Genomic DNA, 21,995 nt, shown 5'->3' on the forward strand with positions numbered 1-21,995 from the left:
GCACCTGCTCACACTTCGTTGCTTGTTCGTGAATTCTTGGCCAAAAACAATACTGTAACGATGCCCCAGCCTCCATATTCGCCAGACATGGCTCCGTGTGACTTTTTCCTATTTCCAAAAATAAAGAGAACCTTAAAGGGCCGTCGTTTTACAAGCATAGATGACATTAAAAGCGCATCGCTGAAAGAGCTAAAGGCTATCCCAAAAATCGAGTTTGAGAAGTGTTTCGATGATTGGAAGAAGCGCTGGCGTAAGTGCATAATATCGAATGGGGACTATTTTGAAGGCGACAACATTAATGTAGACGAATGAATAAATATTTTTTCCAAAATACGGAAATTCCCGTCATTTTTTGAATACACCTCGTATTTAATAATTTCAATTCACGGCCAAGTAATATAAGACATGAGCGGCCTCCATAGTCTAGAGGTAACGTTCCCACCTCATGACTCGTAATACGCGGGTTCAAATACTCGGTAGAGGTCGTCGAATTTTTAAGGGTGGAAAAATTCAGGGAACAAGTCTTCCGGGAGGGACTTTAAGCCGTGGGTCCCGTGTCGTAGCTTTACAGCATGTAAAAGAACCTCATACCTCCAAAGGAGGTCACTGAGCAAAATTGCGGACGTTTGCCGCCCAACAGTAGTCACTAATACCTCCGGTAGATGGGGGAAGCATTATAGATACTTCTAAGCCAGTAGAGCCGGTCTCGCTGGCTGGGTGGGACTGATGGCAAGCACCAATACCGGTAGGATATAGAGGCTGGTAGAAATCAGAGGGAAGCACAATGGACCACTACAGGTCTAAGTGCATGGGGAAACCCACCCTCTCAAATAACTAACTAATATAAGACATGTGACTGCAAGCTGCACAATATTTGACTATGAATTCAGACACTTCTGTAACATCTGACAAGATTCTGATCTGAAAACCTAAAGAGAAGAGGCTTTTGAAGAGATGTACATGTACACGGGAGCATAACATTAAAACAAATTTGGATTGTACAGAACAGGTGGGTTTTTATAAAAAGGTCAAAGTGAGATTTGAGACTCTCACAGTGGTGACTACAAAGACTGTCTTCTGAGATGTGACACCATGTAACCTGATATACACTATTTTGAAGGCACCAGGCTCTGCCAAAGCATCGGTAAATACCTACCAGATTAAATGGTGTCATATCCCAGAGGACAGTAGTCTTCATGGTAATGAGCCTTTGGGTTAAACAGAGGTGGAAAATTTCCCAACTAATAAAGCAACTATTAACTTTTCAAGAAAGACATAGTGGCATGGAGTTAGCTCCTCATAGAATGTGCATTTACAAGTATTATACAGAATATCCTAGAAATAAGTACAGAAAATTGGAGAGTAAGTACTACGGCCCAAAACAATGAAAATTGTTTACACATACATAGGCCCAGAAATGCTTCAGTAACAAACTAGTGTCCAGCGACACTAGTAGAACAGTGGTTACAAAAGCAACAGAAGCTAGGGACACTTTTAAAGGAAACTGGAGCTTTGAGGGAACGATGTGAACAACTACTTATCTTTTATCAACATCATCTTTACCCTTCAGCAATAAAATAGTCATCATGATGTTCTCTACAACAGTAATATAGCAGAACTTCAGCTGCAAAGTAGCTTTAATGTCATGGGACAGTACAACTTGGGCTAAACATTTGTCAGATAAATGATATCAATAACAAAGGAGTTTGGGTTACAGTAGATGCTCAAAATATTGGCCTTCCATTACCACACAACCTTCAGCTTGACGCATGGTTTCATGGATTAGCTGAAAAATGCCCAGTGTTATGGACCGAGACACAGCCATTTTGAAAAGACTGTAGCAGTTGCTCTGCTGAAGTAACCACCAATTCTTTTAGATGTCCCCAAAGGCAAAAGCCAAGGGGATTAAGGTCTGGTGAAGAACTTGGCCAGAATGCTCGTCTCCACCATCCTGTCCATCTGCCAGTGTAGGCAGTCTCAAGGAAAATTCTGGTGTCTCATCAAATATCCTGCTCCAAAAAATGTCAGGAGGCAGCATCATTCAGTCTCTGAGGCAAACAGTCCCTAACAACACCAAGTCCAAATATTGAGAACTGCTGCTGACAGCTGGACTGAACTGTATTGTGTGGATATACATCACTCCGAATTATGTGAAACCTGAAGAAAGCCGTCTTCTGGGATTTGGCACCGTGTATATGTGGTGTTAACTGACGTTTCGGAGGAACGTATCGCCTCCATCTTCAGGGTAGAAGAAAAAATATAAGAAATCTGCAAGCGAAGAGACAGTGAGAACTGGTAAAAGCAGTCTGCTTTTACCGGTTCTCACGGTCTTATTTCTTATATTTTTTCTTCTACCCTGAAGATGGAGGCGATACGTTCCGGTGAAAGCAGACTGCTTTTACCGGTTCTCACGGTCTCTTCGCTTGCAGATTTCTTATATTTTTTCTTCTACCTTGAAGATGGAGGCGATACGTTCCTCCGAAATGTCAGTTAACACCACATATACACGGTGCCAAATCCCAGAAGACTGCTTTCTTCATAGTCACCGCCGTGAAAGCCTCAAATCTTACATATGTGAAACCTGTTTCATATGTGACAAGCATACAGCTGCTAAACAAAGAACCTTCACAACACTGTTGAAGAAACCACTGACACAATTCTTGGCACAGGCAGAGATCACTAGGCCATGGAGCTTGTAATTGTTGCAAACGGTATATATACAGCATCTGAGAAATAAGAGCCCACCACACTGTCATGCACACATGTTGGGCAGCTTGTATTCAACAAATATTGGTATGTGGATTTTCCCCTATGCACTCCTCCATCTTCCCTGGTCTACTGCAGAAGGGTGACCTATACCAGTCTCACTGATGTGTTGCTCAATTTCATGAAACCTCTTCATGTATAACCTTACAGCTTTGCTATGAATTAAGTGTAGAATGTGTGACCACCTCTGTGGTCTGGTGGTCAGAGTTTCTGGCTACAGATCCAGAGGACCAGGCTTGATTCATGGCACTACCAGATTTTCTGAGAAGTAGTGAGTTTGGAATTGGGTCCATTCAGCCTAGTGGGGATAATTGAGGAGCTATTTCAAAGAAATAGTGGCTCCGGTCTAGAAAACTGAGATTAATGGCCATGGGGATCCATTGCGCTGACCAAGTGACACCCTCTATCCACTAAAATTGGCACTAACTTCGCTGACAAACAGCGGTTGCTCGGTATAGTTTGCTTGTGGACTAAGACCATTGAGCTTCTTTTTTTGTTTTTTGTATGTGTAGCTGTCCCTTTCAAGCACAGCAAAGCAACTAAGACACTAACGGAACAACACTTCACTGGATGTGCTGTTAACTGGAAATGAATGCCTAACATCACATGCTCACAATCCGCTCCAAATTCTAATCTCCTTCAAAAGTGTCCCTAGCATATGTTACTTCTGTAATCAAATTTCTAATCCTACTGCTGCCAGAACACCTTTGAATGGCTCTAGTTTGTTACCAAAGCATTTCTGGACCAAAGTTTATACAATCTATTTAATTGTTTTGAGCTACAGTACTCATCCACCAATTTTCTGTACATATTTCTGGGACACTCTGTATAGATACACACAAACCATTTATTTCTTGATATGTTTCCGTTAAAATATTTGAATTAGCTTATACTAATATTCCTCAGCAAGTTTTAATATTAGCAGTGCTGACTCTTCAGTTTCTATTAAGGTAGTTACTAGACATACATTTTGGATGTTGTCAATGGCTTTCTGTATGTCATGCTGGCACTCCAGCACCAGGCCAATGTTCAATAAGAGCCGCGCCCTCATTTCCATGTGTTCCAAATTTCCAATTCCTCTTAACCTGCAGCAACAAATCAAATACAACTATTTGATGGTGTGCATGAGAATTCTTTGTTGAATTAGTCAGTTAAATAGCATTATATAGGAAATTACATGACAGATAAATTGTGAAGAATGTAAAAAGAAGTAGCAACAATCTATTTAAGTTATAATCCCCAATTTGCAAGGAAGGACTGAAGAAAACTATGTAGAAACCTCACTCAGATAAATGATTTCCTTTCCAAGTTTCAAAATAAGGACATCTCAAATACAAATCAGGAATGATAACTACTACAATGTAACTGGTAAAGCAACAAACACCAGCTCCTCATCTTACAAAGGAGATACAGTACTTCAAACTAATTTGTTGAACAAAACTTTTTTTACATGAAAATGAAATTTCCGTTTATTTAAACGCTCATACACCTGCAGACATCAGGATATTAGACGTCAGATATGTATACAGCAAAATCCGTTTCCCTCAGGGACAAGATTTCTGTATCTGAAATCAAGGAAAATCTTAAATGGGAGTCATAAATAATTCAAACAGAAAACTACTATCCACTGCTACTGAAAAACAACAAAATGAGGTAAAACACATTACACAACTCTAGAAACAACAAAATACTGTGACATGAGCTGAAAGCCAGAATGGTGAAGCAAAAAGAGGCAGCTATTTCTAGGTAATGGTGCAGTAAACATGTTTCTGCAGCAACAAAGCAACAAACACCATCAGAGGAACTGTTGGAAGTAGTATTTTCTAAGCAGTCCATGCTGAGGCAATATAGTGAGGGCCAACAGCAATAGTTAGTCATTTGTAGGTTGGAGCCAATGGTTAGCAGTCAGTCTTGAGTTGCTTTGTTAGTAGGCACTACCTAGCAACTACTGACTGTTAAATTTTACTGGTCCTCGCCAGCACAGTGATTCTTACTTCTGAGTTCCACGGGACCTATGCCCCTACTTTACTGCTGCAGTTATAGTGACCTACGGACTGTTTAAATCAGTAAGACTGTTGCAGTTATACGTCTAGTTAACCATCCAAACACTTAGCACCCAGAAGAAACAGAGACACATCGTAGCAACGAATTGTCGTTGAGTAACAATGGATGAGATGAAACACGTTACCGGTGTATTCTATAAAGAGTGTTCCTGTAACAACGGATTGTCTGAACAGTGATAACAGAACCGCGAGGAATGGTGTCTGGTATCCAGTCGGCATAATGCCTACATAAGCAGAGCCAGAGACAACACAGATGAAAACGAGACAATCTTGGGATAGCCGCTGCCAGAGACAGCTGAGATCCAACCACGGTCAAGGATAGTTGAAATGTCGCATTGGAGTATTGGGCCAGAAGTCAGGTGACACTACAAGTGATAATAATTGTAAGGTGTGTAAGAGTGAGTGTCCAATAAAGATTCGCTAAATCCAAGACCCACGTGAAGTTATTTGTCACGTGACATACCCAACACGTGACAATATGTTATCTCATCACCAAAATGCAGGGCAATATAAGTACATAAAGATACATAACGTATATTTTCAAAATGTGGCGCAATTCAGATATTTGGGAATGACTATAACAATTCAAAACCTGATTCAGGAGGAAATTAAGAGGAGATGAACTTGGGTAATGCTTACTACCATTCAATCCAGAGCCTCTTGTCTTCTTGTCTGCTGTCCAAAAACATAAAAATTAGAACATACAATACTATAATTTTGACTGTGGTTCTGTATGAGTGTGAAACTTGGTCTCTGACATTAAGGGAGAAACATAGACTGAGGGTGTTTGAGAACAGGGTGTTGAGGAGAATACAGGTATCTGGATTGAAGAGAGATGAAGTGACAGGAGGTTGGAGAAAACTGCATAATGAGGAGCTTTGTAACTTGTACGCTTCTCCAAGTATAATTAGAATGATCAAGTCAAGAAGGATGAGGTGGGCAGGGCATGTAGCATGAATGGGGGAGAGGAGAAATGCATATAGGATATTGGTTGGAAAGCCGGAAGGAAGCAGACCACTGGGAAGACCAAGGGATAGGTGGGTGGACAATATTAAAATGGATCTGAGAGAGATAGGATGGGATTGTTTGGATTGGATTGATCTGGCTCAGGATAGGGACTAGTGGAGTGCTCCTGTGAACACAGTAATGAACCTTCTGATTCCATAAAATGCTGGGAAGTTCTTCAGTAGCTACACAATTGGTAGCTTCTCAAGAAGGGCTCAGCTCCATGAGTGAGTATAACCCAATATTATATAGTACAGATACAACGGACCCACAACACGTGCATACAACAAATAATCAGGATGTGATTATTTTAAAAATAAGTTTAAAATATTTTGTATTTTATACCTTTAAAATGTGAAGTGGGGCAGCAGTTTCCTCTACAACTTGTACCCCTGATTACGGCCAGTTGGACCGAAACACGTAGTATTTGAATAATAGGAAGAAATGAATGTTTTTGAAGCGTGAATTTTAATACATCAACGAAGTTACACAAGGACAGTGAGAAGCGAGAGTGCTAATTTAGTAAAACACTAATTTAGGAAAAATTATACAGTATTTACATGGAGCTATTGAGCCATGTCCCCCGTCTATACGGGTAAGGGACAGGCTCGTAAGAAACGACTTGCTTGTTGGCGTGGTGCAGTATGCCTCCCTAAGATTGGGTAAGGGATCTCGAGAGAGGAAAACCCAGGTCAGTATGACAGGCCAAGTTGGGCGGATCAACTAGGCTGGAGCTAGTATGGAACATATGGCGACACAGTGTACATATACTCAAACACTTCCCTAAAACATGGAAATATATTGATAACCTGAGTATACAAATAAAACATGCCTGAGGGGCAGTTGCTGGTTATTACATACAATGGCTGACTGAAGCAGCATTACACTGCGCCTCACGGCACACCAAATCAACTGTGCCACACCTCATGGCGTATCCAAAAACATCTAGTACACATGTATTCAATCAACTTTTCCTAACACAAGGAAGTACATTGATAACCTGAGTAAACAGGTGAACCACGCCTGAAGGGCAATTACTGGTTATTACAACCTCTAACCAAAACCAAAATTCCACCGCGCCTCGCGGTGCAGCAAATCAACTAAACCATGCCACACAGCGTATACAACCAAAGTCAATATGCCTTATGGTGTGCACAAATCCAGTAAGTCACTTACTTGCAGTTTGGCCCAAAAAAACTCAAACATTTACCTCACGAACCAGCCAGTCCCGACTAGCTCGTGAGGGCTACTTCTCCCCCTTCGATCCGCGCTACATGCCAAAATAAAATTTCAGTATCATCAACTTAATTGTTCCAAAACCAAATTTAGTAGTAGTGATGTTACCAGACAAACATGTAAGGGAAGAAGAGAACTTTCGCTTATCTTGACTTACCACGAAGGCTCGCGATCAAGCTAAGAAGGAGGGGGGGAACACATGATTCTGACGTCAGCAGGGAAGAAAGTTCCGGCTCGCATCCTGGTGTCCAGAGAGGCCACTCCAAGGAACTTAAAGGAGAAGAACCGTTGCACGGTTCACTATCAGGATCCTGCTGTATAAATAGTAGTAAACAAACAGTAGACACGAATGGTCTGTTTACCTATTAGAATGGGCACAGATCATTTTTAAAGCAGTCCTAATTAAAACAAACATACATATAAAGGAGAGGAGTGAAGAATTAAGAAAGGAAATGAAGCAATGTTATTCAATATTAATGGCCGCTGATTTACTCAATGATATTTCTTTATACCTCTACTTCTGTTATGTAGCGGCCTCTGTAGTCTAGAGGTAACGTTCCCACCTCATGACTTGTAGTACGCGGGTTCAAATACCCGGCGGAGGTCATCGAATTTTTAAGGGCGGAAAAATTCAGGGAACAAGTCCTCCGGGAGGGACTTTAAGCCATGGGTCCCGTGTCATAGATTTACGGCACGTAAAAGAACCTCATGTCTCCAGGAGACCTCTGAGCAAAATTAGGCCAAGTTTCCCGTCCGAGTAGTTTCCAATTCCTCCGGTAGATGGGGGAAGTATCAGGTACCACTGCCAGAGGAGGGGGGACCTCTCTGACAGAAAGGGACTAAAGTATTACATACCACTGCCAAGTAGAGGGTAGAAACCTTGCTGGCAGAAAGGGACCAGGAACCCCTGCCAGAGGAGGGACGACCTCGCTGACAGAAAGGGACTAACTATTAGATACCACTGCCAGTAAGAGGTTGGAACCTCGCTGGCAGAAAGGGGCTGATAGTAAGCACCAGTACCGGTAGGGTATGGAGACAGTAGAAATTAAAGGGGGATGCACAATGGACCAGTAACCGGTCTAAGTGCATGGGGAAACCCACCCCCTCAATACGGAATACGGAATCTGTTCTTACATTATTGTTACATCATCTTACAAGAATAAGGGTGTTGATATTTTTGTAAGCGGTACTTTGTACTGAATGTAGTTGTTATGGACCCCATTCCTGTTACATATTAATATGAATTTGTTGCAAGGTTATGAGGGTCCATATTTTACAAAGAAAAAATATTCTTCACAGATCTGGTAGAGAGGAAGGTGCAGGTTTATTTACCCATGGACAGAGCATGCCACATTTTCCATACTTCTCAAATTACCCTCATGATTGTATATTATAGTGAACATCGTGGTCATGAGAGTACAAATCTTGCTTCATGTCTGTGTGGTCTTAGCCAAGAGACTGTCCATTTCAAATGAAGTTCTTCTTGGGTTTTACAAATCCCTAAGTCCCAAAGAAGTGCCGAGATAGTACTCAAAATTAGGCTACAACCCCTTTCTTCCCATTCTGTAGAATTCACTGTACACCCATCACCCAATTATTCCAAGCTACATAACTTATGCTATAGAAAGCATCTCTAAATAAACCAAGAGCAAATTTTACATTCTACTTCTACTCCTCTGATGAGTTTCTCATCTACCCTACTGTCTTGAATTATGTCTTCCAAAGTTTTCATCAGTTCATCTATGCAATGTTTGCCTTAACTGCTTCCTGTCACACCCTTCAAAATTTACCAACAATCATTATGACTTCAAAATCAATATATTCACACTACATAGTGCAGACACTGAAAGAACTGTAACCTTCCCACCCCCACACACAAAACAGAAGTCTAATAATTCTTCCAAATTCGTCTCAGAATCCAAACTGATCCAACCTCTGACAACAGTTGTCACGTGTTGGGTGTCACGTGACAAATAACTTCACGTGGGTCTCGGATTTAGCGAATCTTTATTGGACACTCACTCTTACACACCTTATAATTATCGCTTGCAGTATCACTTGACTTCTGGCCCAATACTCTAATACTCAACTTCTGCTTGAGGCCAGGCCCTTTATATAAGGCACACATGGACTCAATAGAGGACACCCCTCAACAAGCTTCGATCTCATGTGCTCGGCAATCCGTTGTTTCAGAAACGCTCCTTATAGAATTCACTGGTAACATGTTTCGTCTCATCCGTTGTTACTCAACGACAATTCGTTGCTACGATTTGTCGCTGCGTTAACTCCCCAATTTCCACGTATTCGTTACCATGGAAGTGTCCATTGCAATTGGAGCAGTTGTCGCGGCAATGGACATAAGATAACGCGTCACAATAACCCATAAAATTCAAGCTGGGATAATGTGGTCAGTATAGTGACTGGTTACAGGGTGGATGGTCCAAGGGTCGGAGTTTAGTTCCAGTAGAGGCAAGAATTTTCTACTCTCCATGTCATCCACAGCAGTTCTGGGGCCCACCCAGCCTTCTATCCAAAAGACACCAGGGGCATTTCCTCAAGGGAAAAGAGGCCGAGGCATGAAGCTGACCATTTGCCTCCAAATAGTGCCGAGGTGAAGACTACCCACTCCCGCATATGACTTCATGGCATAGTCCCCAACTCTATCTTACCTACACAATTAATAAAGCATTGTTAAAAATGGCACATACCATATTTACGCATGTATAGGCCGCAGCACAATTTTCAGACAGAAATTCTAGAAAAAATAATTTTCTTGGAATATTATTTCAGGAGTATTACACCCTGTATTACTAATTATGAATATAATTTTTTTAAATGAAGTGTGATTTCAAATATTTCGAATATAAGCCGCACCCCAGTTTTCCTCTTGAATTTTTGGCAAAAAATGTGCGGCCTATACATGCGTAAATACGGTATTTTCTCCAATTTACCTCTCACACAGATCTAAACTTTTCATATAGGCATTCTTAGCATTTGTCAGCGCAGACTGGTGTAATTCATCATCATTCACAATGCTCTCTGCCTGACAGAAGTACGTGCGGCCAATAGTTGCAAGTGCTCTCTGTTCTTCTATCTGACTGGCCTCTGATCTTGCTAATTCTGGAATACAAAAATATCTTTCAATACTCATTTGAAAATGCCAAATAACTTTATAGTACACTGTCTACACACTTTAACCTTTTTAAGTATGCAGCTATGCATCTTCCACCAACAAATACATCTCACAATACCCAGCACAAGCACATTATTAAATCAACTTAAAGCAGTCTAACCCAACCTAACCTGCACAAAATTTAGATTTGTTAGAGAAATGCAGAAGTGTGTCCAACACAGGCAAAAATATTAGTTTTAATATCACTAGTACAACTAGGGACATAAAATAAAGAGTTGTGGTGGAGTGCATTGCCTAGCTATGCACTACTCTTGTTTGATGGAAGATGAAGACCCCACTCCTTCAGCGCCCTAGAACTATCAACAGATGAGACAGGAGCCACCCAAGAGCTGTCGGCAACCTTCCTGAAGTGTGACCATGTCCATAAATGTAGCCAGAAGAGTCTGAGTGAGTAAGTCCCATTCTAAGCTTACAAGCAGAGGACTGCAGACATGTGCAGAGAACCAGACAAGATGAAGAGTGTAATGTGAATCCCAAATTGGTTAAGTACAGAACTCGTGGAGAAGGCACAGCTGTGTGGGCAAAGATAAACTGACACCAAGATCATAAGTGGCTACAAGCAGTGACACAACAGCTGTGTGAAATAAATGACCATGCTACAATAATAAAACTACAAATTCCTGTCCTAGAAAAGTCAATGATCGCTGTACTGTAAAATCTTCACAAAATATACAAACACACTGATGCGGATAATAAGATTTAAAACTGGAGAACTGATCAATTAACATGTTTAAAGTTGAGTCAGTTGTACTGATTACTCCCAACTGTCAAGAAATTAAGCAAATCAAACAAGAAACTGAACTTTAATTTAATTTAAATGTTATATGTGACATTTCCCTGGGAGCTGGAATAGTGCAGTCAGTATAGCAACTGCCTAAGGGCTGGGCGAATGAGAGGTAGTCTCAACTGCCTTGTAGCTTCTACTACTACAAACAACCTTCGTTGTCTAGTATATAACTTTGGCACAGACAAAACACAGAAAACACAGCCCCTCAATTGTTGTGTAACATCACTGCCTATGTGGAAATGTGTTTCATGAGTCGCTACCTAACAATGAACGTGTACTGTTGCCACACGCTTAAGCAAGAAGGGGTTTATTGTGCTGTTCCCTAGCTATATATGTTATGATATATATACTGTGACATGTACACCCACTGCCAAGTAACAGCTGTGTAAACAGGTGACAGTACAACAGTCACTGCTAAGAAACAGCTCTGTGGACACATTTCCCTGGCAATGAGAGAACATGCAATAATGGAAAAGACATTTTCTGTGCAGTCTGTGGCAGGGCTATATAACGAGGACTAGTAGTTGCTGAATCAACTGAGCTGATTGACTGTTGCAGATGTGGGATGTGAGAAGCTGGTAGCTGAGGCCACAGAAAGGGGAATGTCCGCCATTGGAGGCAGCTACCAAGCAGTGGCTAGTAAAGACTGAGAAAACTTTACGTGTGCTGTAGTTACAGCGATTTTTTAAATGTGTAACTGTAAAACTGTCATAGTTTTGCAAGCAAGTGTCCAATAAATCCGATTACCAATCCATACCCCATCAATAGTTAATCACGTGACAATATATCGTGACTTATTTGCACTATGCAGGACACCCCTGCCCCTCCAGTGGTCACGTAACAGCATCGGAGCCACTGCTGCTGCTATGGTAACAGGCCAGGAAACACTCCACCCCCCGCCGCGGTGACGTAACAGGGGAGACCACTGTTAACATGAGGCAACAGGGAACGGTATAAAAAGCCGGCTGAGCAGTAGGTGAGCAAGAGTGTGTGATTAGGAGTGACACAGTGTGGATCACGAAGTCGCCAAGAGCAGTTGAAGTCTAGCAGTCGCCGAGAGCAGTGGAAGTAATCGTGATACTGCAGATGGCAGTACTTGTGAAATTGTAAGCTGTGTAAATGTAAGAGCAAGTGGAATAAATTCGCTAGATCCAAGATGGCGTGAAGTTATTTGTCGCGTGACATAGTGGCTGTGGCTTTGAATCCCACATGAGGTATAGATGTCTGCCTGCATTTATTCTTTGTGTTATCCTGTGTAGGTAGAAACCTCGCAATGGGCTGATCCCTTTCCCAAGGAGTCCTACTAATTTTCTGTATGATTAAGAAACTGTAAAACATAGGCCAAGGTTCATCAGGGACTGCAGCAACCACCAAGAGGGAGGGAGGAGGGGGAGAAGGAGGAGGTGGCAGTGGTGGTGATGATAGTACACACAAACTGAATAGTAGGGGGTTAGGAAATCCCTAGTGCCGCAGTCAGAATTCAAATGTCGTACCCAAGTGTTTCAGCTGGTGTTTCAAAGCTTTGTCATACTTTCCCATGCTGGTGTACACCTCCCCAATCATCCGGTGTGCCACTGCAAGCCTGATAACGCTCCCCAGGGTTTCATACACTGTCGCCTCTTCCTGCAATAAGATAAGGTAAAGTTGATAAGATAATGAGGCTGGGCCTACAAGAAAGCAAAGACAGGACAAGCAATGTCAATATATATTAATGCTTTCATGTTTAATCTTTTGTTTGCTCCACTAAATTTATGAGCAGATTCCACCATCATGGCAATAACCCCTTCAGCAGTGACATTAAAACTCAATGGGAATTCTTTAAAAAATGAGATACATTATTACTGATCCAGAAAATCACAGCAAATAACTCTATATGGTGATAAATATTCTGAGAAATGTACAAACTACATAACACAGCTGTCACAGAGCCCATGGAAATATCAAGATATAATTAGGACAGCACTGCATTGGACCCAAAAATTTTTGGGATATACTGTGAAGGAAGAGAAAGTGGAGTATGGAAAAGTTCTGGGAATACCACTGAAATGGCTGAACTAGACTAGTGACAGGATTTGTTTTAATGAGCTCTGTATAATCACTTACATTAGTTTCACTTTCTCTGCAAGACATTCTGGAAATTTTAAACTTCTTAAGCTTGACAAAATATTTTTATACCCCTGACAAATTGCCACTATTATTCAATTAATTGTCTCACTGTAAGGGTTGTGGGATGTTGATGTATAAAGAGACAATCACCTGTTGAATTCTTCTGTAAATATTTATTATAGGTGCACAGTATACAGACACACTTTGGTTTGAAGAACTGAAGACTAATAGTATAGCAGAAAACAATACTACTGTTTGCAACACCCACACTTCTCTTCTTATACATCATTGCGTCGGGCCGCATAGAAAACATGTCACTGTCCATATTGTCGTAGCCTTTGCCTAGCAATAGTTGTTTACTGTTTACTCACTGTTGCTAAGCAATGATACTTGCATTATCACTGTAACGTTTGCTTGAATGTGGGCAGTTGACACAAAACAACCCCCCCCCCCATGGAGATGGTTCTAGGCTGTTGAAGTGAGGAGTGAAACGTATGATGTGTCCGGAGCGTGTAGTTGGTGCAATGGGCGGTGGTGGTGCGGAATGTGGTGCCATGGTCGGTGCTATGTTGGCTACGCGGTTGAAGGTGAAGGTGGTGCAGCTCTTAGTTTCACCTCAGGGTTGATTTCCTTGGAGTAGGTGAGGGGCTGCCAGGCGTTCTTGGCGTGTTGCTGCAGCACGGCACCCATGGTGGACGTGGAAACGTCTGTGATGAGTGCAAGTGGCATGAATGTGTCAGGTGTGCAAGTAGAGTGACATGTAACAAACTCGCCTTGCACTTTTTGAAGGCCTTGTGTAGCTCCGGTGTCCAAGTGGTGGGGTGGAAACTCTTGACTTTGGGTCTGGAGAGGATGTCATGAGGTGGTGCCTGGTTTGCTACTGCGTGGGGCAGAAATTGCCTGTAGTAGTTCAGAATGCTCAGGAAACGGAAGAGCTGACTGGCGGGTTTGGGAGGTTGGCAGTTATATAGACAGTTTATTCGTTCTCCCAGTGGCTGGGAACCCTTGGCAGAGGCTTTGTAACTGAGGAAGGTGATCTTGGATGCTCAGATGATTCCTTTCGCGGGGTTGATGAGGATTCCGTACCTCCAAAGTTGGTCAAGGAAAGACCGTAGATGCCATTTGTTCCTCAAGAGACCGGGATATGTGCCACCATTGATATCCGCTGTGGTAGTTTTTCTTGTTGACGGCAGGAGCAGAGCTGCGTACACTTTTGTGCCCAGGCTCTGTAGCGGTGATGGTACCAGGAGAGGGTGGGTGTAGCATTATATCGGGAAGGGGATCTGCTGCCCGAGAGGTGGTTCCTGAAGCTGGGATGGGGGGGGGGGGNGGAGAGAAGATGGGCCACCTTGGTGCTGAGTGCTGCCACCTGGCAAGAGAGGTCCTTGATGCACTGCATAAGTGTATTGTTGTCGGGGAGTGGCGTGATGCTTGTGAGCGCTGACTGGGATGCAGCCTCGATGATGCGGTCTGCACAGCGGCGTGCAGCGTCCAAGTCGCCCTCAGGCTTGCCAGTGAGAATCACCCTTACGTTATTTATGATATTTATTACTGTTTGACAGTTACGGTTTTGTTTCTGTAGGGTGCCCTCTATGATGAGAGGATGGGCCTGTCTTTTGTATATGCTGCTGGCCCTTGCCAGCGCAGTCTTTCTCAGGTCTGAGTCATCAACCTCTACTCTCACAAAGATAGTTTCTGATTGGATGTCAAGTGGCACTTCATTGTAGTGTCACATGATGAGGATGCATATGATGGGATAAAGAGAGGTTCAGGAAAGCTCAAACACTTCCAGGAGCTCACATAACACTGCGTCATTACTGCCTCAAAAAAACCACGTTGAGACAAAAGTGTTTTCAGAAGAAAATGTGTTCAACACCATATGTACAGTACACTTGCAAAATGAAGAGTATTAAGTGGAAGGTATTAGAGGATATTTATCTTCCAAGTATGACAGAACAGAGGCTAGTAAAGTGCAACTAACATTTTTGCATCAATCTGATCCCAGTAAATTTTTAAAGTATCCTTCACCATGAAATATTTTCAGAATTCCAGCTCAAAAGGGGATACAAACACTGCAACAGGTTGCACATTTATAATCAGAGTAAGGGAATCCATCCCACTGCACTACTGAGAAACTACAAACCAGGCTTCACACACTGCAAAGAGCTACTCATACAATAATATTCCTCACTTAATTGCAGAACTAATTTAATATTTTCTTGAATAAGTCTGCAATATTTTCTCTTTTTTTGCCTTATTTATTAATGTTGTATTACCTATGAAGCTGAATGTAATCTTTAACCTAAGTGAGCAACAACAACATGTATGGAACCTGTAATGATAAATAAACATGTATTCAATCCATCCATTTATGTCCCATAATGAATTTTCAAAAAATTTACTTACGGAATCAAAATATATTTTGGAAGAAACCTGCATAAATCTGGCTAAATGTTTCTTCCACCATAAATTAAGGCCAAAGACAAAATGTTAACACTCCCTAAAATATTACAAGTTGCATACCACAAGAAAGCCCCACTTAAGGGCTTCAACTGGTACAAGAACGAGTTCTCTTTCTTAATTATGACCAAAGTTATAAACACTTTTGTGAATTAAAGTGCATTAAAAGTTAAGGAAAACTCATAATTTTCATGCACTAACTTAGAAATTAACTGTCACAGGAAAAGAAAAACTTCCATTTGTCACATACTCAGACCTTGTAGGCTCATACAATTTCATTGAAATCCAAGGTGGTCATGCCAATTGCTGTGTTAGTTTGACAGAGAATGACCACATTGTAACACCATCTCTTGGCTTTTTCTGCTAATTTCATAGTACTGCTTCATACATATATGAAAAGGGGACATAACAACTGGTAGCAATCTGCCAACAAATGCTATGATGTAGTTCTGATCACAAGGATTACTTCACTTCCCTTCACACATATATTGCTTCCCCAGTCTGAAATGCAATCTTACTGTTATAGACATTGGAGAAGGAACAAGAAGAATATTTCTGCTGCGTGGGTTCAAAGAATCAGCAAATTGTTGCAATTGATTAGAATTGCTGTTTACAAAGGAAGATAAATTTGATGCACAAATTGTTTATATAATGATACCCATAAAAATTTGCAGAGTGAAATGACTTGCTTTGCCTGGACTCATGCATGGCACCAAAAGGGCTCTCAAAGTCAATATATCAGACATTCGTCCTTACAAGGTTAAACTGGTATGAATATATAATGAAGAAACATGGAACCTTAAAACAGAAACAAGAACAAAATTAAAGCAATGGATATAAAGGTTTTGAGAGTACTGAGGCAAGAACAAGAAGGGATAGAATTGAACATTTTTGAGAAGCTAGGATTAGAAATTTGTTAAAGTGCTCAAAGAGAAACAACCACAATGTCCTGGCCACATAAAAAGAGAATAAAGATACTGAAAAGGGAATTGCAACTACAGTTTAAAGGAAACATGCTTCTTATGGGATAACTATAATAAGATGGCAAGGAGAAATTGGTGAACATTAGTATGAAGAGCAGATTATAGAAATGATGCTAGAAGTGGAAGAAAACAAAGGGTGAGAAGAAGATAGAAAAAGGAGGAGAGCTGGCTGGAGAAGAAGAAAACTCCCGTAGTGTAGGAAATAATATTCTCCTCAAATAAACACAGTATAAAACCTCTACAGTAAACCAATTTCTTTGTAACTAGAGCGACAAGCAGATTTCCAAGGTCATAAAGTAACTTCTCTTACTCACATATCCTTCTTGCCTACCTTATACTCTTTCAAAGCATCTTCATAAGAACTGTGTTTGAAGTGTAGCTCCCCCAGTTTATTACAGGCATGTGACAGCTGTTCAAGATTTCCTTCACTCTTTGCCTTCGTCTTTCTTCGAATGTATTCTGCAAGTAGTTGTACAGTACTACATTACACAAGCCACGCTGCTAACACATGTCATTGACCAACAATTTTTTTAAACGTTTCAATGAGCAAAAATTACTATAGCAGGGGCAGTTCCTGCACCCTTTTACCGTTCAAATAACATGTGATAGGAAGTGACAAAAAACAGAGTTCAGCTTCAAAGCTGTAATGCTGTTCCTTCTGGCCTATTTTCCTTAGAAGTGTAACTGTTTAGTGTTTAGGTAGAAGCCATTGCCAGCTTAAGGCAATGTGTTACAGTTCATTTAAAAGACAGAGACTCAGTGTAGTTTAGCTAGAATCCTTATAAAGCATGTTTACATTGGAAAGCAAGAAAACAAACATGGCAATGGATGAGAATAGAAAAACAGTGAAAAATCAAAGCAGATAGTTAAAATAAATGTATAGGATTATTATGAATGGGAGAAAAACTCACTTTGTGTTAAAAATTACACAATGTACAGAAGATGCAGTCTGTGTTATTACAAAAACTATGTCCAGTGTTGCAACTAAAAAAAGAGAAAAATGAAAAGGTTTTGACTTCTGAGAAAGAAAGAAAGAAAGAAAGGAAAATCATTTGTCAAATAATTGAGCTTTAGGGGTCTTAAGACTTGTAGGAGAACTGTATGGCCCTAAAAGTGTTGTGACTTTAAGGAAAATTTTACCCTGTATCTGGGAAGTTCTGTGACTCAAAATTTTTCATTGAGAAAATTTCTGAAAGGCTTAGGGTTCAAACATTATTGTCTTGACGTCGAAGATTACTCATGGAAAAATCTGAAATCAAAACCCTGTACTAGAAATGTTTAAGGAGAATTCAGCAACTGAGGGAAGCAAATGCTATTGTGCACATGGATAAGACACAGATCAATGCAAACATGTCATGAGTGAAAGGCTGTAACTGACTCTCCAATACCACGCCAGACGTTCCTGCAGGAAAAGGTGGGCAGTCAATTTAGCTCACACTGGAAATGAGGAGGGGTTTGCAACAAACAGCTTGTTACCGTTCTAATCCAAGTCAAAAGGCAGTTTTCACAATCAAATGGACAGTGAGAAATTTAGGAAATATTTTTGTTGAGAAAGTAATCCTGAATTGTCTAAAGGAGGCTATTACTGCAATTGATTTAACCTAATATTCAGTCAAAACAAAAGAGTGCTTTACAATGGCATACATGAAATGTGAAATGGCTGCATGGTTTCAATGCAGTAACATCATATTCAGAAATGGTCTCTCAACAGAAGAATTTTATGAATTCATAAAATGAACAAACTTTATCTCTGATTATATATAACTGATGAAACAGTTTGGGTAAAAGTGTCTAATGTCTTTACGCTCATACCACACAACTGCCATTTCAGTTCAACAGAAGTGAACTGAAAAGAACTTAAGGACAGAAGTAGGGCCAGGAACACTATGTACAGAAGCTAATATGGAAGAAGGCTATTTCACACATAATAAATTGGGCTGCACAACTGAGAAGAATATAACAAAAATAGTGATTCAATGGAAATAGGAGTGATAGTGATTGCGGGGCAAGTGAACTTGTGTGAGGGAGCGTCAGTGAAATGAAGAGTGTTTCTAGGGAACTGCAATACCTGCTGTTTATGCATTTATGAAGGAAATCATGTGAAATTTGGGAATAATTTATTTTACATGTATGAATTTAACTTACATAGTCAACAGTGAAGAAGTATGGCACATACAGAGGCAATATTTTTGCATGCAAACTTCAAGCTGTCAGTCAATTGACACCTTCCTCAACTCCTACCCCACCTTCTAATCTATGGTACTGGCTCACTTGCTCCTGAACATTTTCACACAAGGACTAGATTTACTTTCATTACATCTGCCTCCATGGAGCAGAATTCTACTTGAGAACATCACATCACCTACTCAACAAATTCCCCACCTGTTATAGAATCCAGAGATTCATTGCCTTTTCAAAAGACCCACATTGCTCCATATCCCAAGCCAAATGAATCCACTAAACAACTTCCCACCTTATTTCTTTAAGAACTTATTTTAATATTATACTTCCATCTATGTCTAGGCTTTATAAGTGGCTCTTACCTTCAGCGTTTTCCTATAAAAATGATGTATTCCTCATTTCTACCATACATATAACATAAAAAAAGGTAAAGGTACCCCTGTAACAGACCATGGACACCCATAGGGATGTGAGACATCAAGGCTCCCACATTCTCTAGACAATATAACATAACTGATTCCTTAGTTTCATCATCCCATTAATAGTATGTGATGAGTGTAAATTACAAAGATCCTTACTATACAATTTTCTTCAGCTTCCTGTCACTCTGTCTTAGATCTAAACATCCTCCTCAGCATCCTCTTCTAAGACACCTTCAATCTATGTCCTTCCCTTAATTTGAAAGACCCAGTTTCACACGCAGTAAAAACAAAAGATAACACTTCAGTTCTGTATATTTCAATCTTTATGTCTTTGGGCAGCAGACCAGAAGAAATAAAAAAATTTACAAGGGACAGTAGCTGGCGTTCCCTTGCCCTAACTGGAAACTTAATTTCGTCGTGGCCGTAATTTTGTAGCTGTAATATTGTTCTCAACTACTCAACTTAGCAGGCATAACCTTTGATGCTTAAGGGCCTTAAAGCCCTTACTCACTGACTCATTACATTAACTCTGTCACATCTTCGAAGGATTTAATCTTTATAACTCCTTTTACGGTAAATTCTTCCAACGCTTTCGTTTACTAAGACGACTCTCATATGAGAATAACAAAAGGGAAGTTACCCCAGTTCTTACTTTACAGTATTCTCACGTATTCGAACCTACAGTCTAAAATGACAAAATAAAGCAATATAAATGGGATTAATAAATGCCAGTAACCAGAGCTGGATCAAGAATCCGTAACTAAACGTGTAAGTCTTGGCCATCACAAACCTGATCAAAACCAAATACGCTGGCATGTAACCTTCGCTGCTACCAGAAACCAAACCAAACAAAATATGAAAATAAAAATCCAGCGCAGGGTGCAATGCACTTGTGTGTCCGCGAGCGTCTGTTATACGATGATCTAGAATAATATTTCACACTAACATAATTTCTAAATGTTTGGGAATACAATCATACTTACTTTGTTCTTCCATCTTCCGCGTTTAAAAAATCATAAAATGCCAAAACGAAAATAAAGTGTATAAATATGTCACACCGTTATACCGTTACATCAATTTTCAAATGGAAATGGTCCCTTACAACGAACACAAACATGTTCAGCCGGTAGAAACATAGCAAACCAAAAACATTAATTTATCCCCATAACCTCACATCACAACTTCCCGCCATTCACAGTTGTATGACTAAAAAAAAAGGGGGGGGGATGAGAAGAAGAAGAAGAATAAGAAGAAGAACCAAACTACACAGTATAAACAGCGTCCACAGATAAAATACTAATCAGATAATTAGGATCGATTAGGATCGTTTAGCATTCGCCACATTCCGGACTTCTGGAGATAACACGAGAGAATAACGAAACAGTACATCAGCTATAATAGCTATAATATTCATAGACGCAAAGAGATAAAGAGTCTCAAGAGATTCTGAAATAAATTCACTACGAAGCTGTTTTCGGAAAGAGCTCAAGAAAGTTAGGGGTTCTCAGAAGTCTGGCAATGGAACAAATAATTATACGCCAAATTTATGGTACTGCGAGGACCTTTTATTTTTAATGGATCAAGAACTTCCCAGACAGAGGTAACAATAATAAATTAACGATATCATAGTTTAATGATAGATTTTAGTTTCGATAAATACTGCTCTTTTATTTTTTCCGAGCCATTTATTAAAATAGCTCGCGGGGAAAATCAACAAAATAAACGCACTTTTCAAATTTAACTATATTACCTTCTCTTATCCGACGCAACACATAAGAACTTCTGAATTCAGGTTGACCGAGAAAATTTCCTTCTTTAAAAAGTGCGGAATACAAGAAAAAATCATATTTTCGTTCCACTTATCTCTGCAAATCTCTGTTTTCAACAATGAATAGATCTCAACTTACTGACTCCCGTCTTGGCGATGGTTTATGGGTAGCACTATTATTCTACTCCGTGGCCTATAGTCTTCCAGCGAACTATACCAACCGAGCGACCACCGCTTGTCTGTGAAGTTAGTGCCAACTTCGGCGGATAGATGGTGTCACGTGGTCAGCGCAACGAATCCCCACGGCCGTTAACCTCGGTTTTCTAGACTGGAGCCGCTATTTCTCTGAAATAGCTCCTCACTTATCGTAACAAGGCTGAGTGGACCCCGTTCCAGACCCACTACTTCTCAGAAATTCTGGTAGCACCTGGAATCGAACCCGGGACCTCTCGATCTCTCTCACGTATGAACAATTTTCCGATGAAATGCAGTGCCGAAGACCATATTACCGAACTTTCTACATGAATACGGATGTCGTACGAAATCATGAACTGAGTTATCAAATAGCTTTATGTAGCCTGAAGACACAAAGTGGTTATGTTAATCCCTTTGTGCCTGCCACTCTGTCCTGAAATCTCAAGTATGACCCTGGGCACAATACTCAATAGGTCAATTTACACTTTTGTTAAGCTATGAAAATTTGGAAGATGTTTTTTCTGAAACTACTGTGAATATGGCTTTTAATAATTTTTTGAACACATTTCTTAGAATCTTTCTACACATGCTTTCTTGTGGTAAAATCCTTATATTCATATAATCTAAAACCATGGCTAACTTCCGATATTAGGACATCATGCGCTAATGAAAGAAAACTTTATCTATGTAGCTTACAGAAACAGCAATGAGCCTAATAACAAAGAACACTTAAGAAATATTGTTGAATCTTAGCCAGGGTTATTATGACAGCAAGAAAATACTATTATAATAAACTTTTATTAAAATCTAACAGTAAGATTAGAACTACT

The 21,995-nt window shown here is 40.4% G+C and overlaps 1 protein-coding gene across 3 annotated transcripts in view; it reads right to left on the reverse strand.

The window, feature by feature from the left end:
* The window catches only part of LOC111874771 (tonsoku-like protein), a 74,275-nt gene extending 53,867 nt beyond the window's left edge, over positions 1-20,408 (reverse strand). For all 3 annotated transcript variants that reach the window (XM_023870547.2, XM_023870546.2, XM_023870545.2), the window contains exons 1-5: positions 20,186-20,408; positions 16,931-17,058; positions 12,544-12,673; positions 10,022-10,190; positions 3,734-3,851 (exon numbers count right to left, since the gene is read on the reverse strand). In XM_023870547.2, coding sequence (XP_023726315.1) covers positions 3,734-3,851; positions 10,022-10,190; positions 12,544-12,673; positions 16,931-17,058; positions 20,186-20,198 — 558 coding nt within the window. In that variant the 5' untranslated portion in view covers positions 20,199-20,408. The remainder of the gene's footprint in view (positions 1-3,733; positions 3,852-10,021; positions 10,191-12,543; positions 12,674-16,930; positions 17,059-20,185) is intronic.
* Between the last annotated feature and the right edge of the window lie 1,587 nt (positions 20,409-21,995).

This window comes from Cryptotermes secundus, unplaced genomic scaffold, assembly GCF_002891405.2.
Source record: "Cryptotermes secundus unplaced genomic scaffold, Csec_1.0 scaffold955, whole genome shotgun sequence".
NCBI classification, from domain to species: domain Eukaryota; kingdom Metazoa; phylum Arthropoda; class Insecta; order Blattodea; family Kalotermitidae; genus Cryptotermes; species Cryptotermes secundus.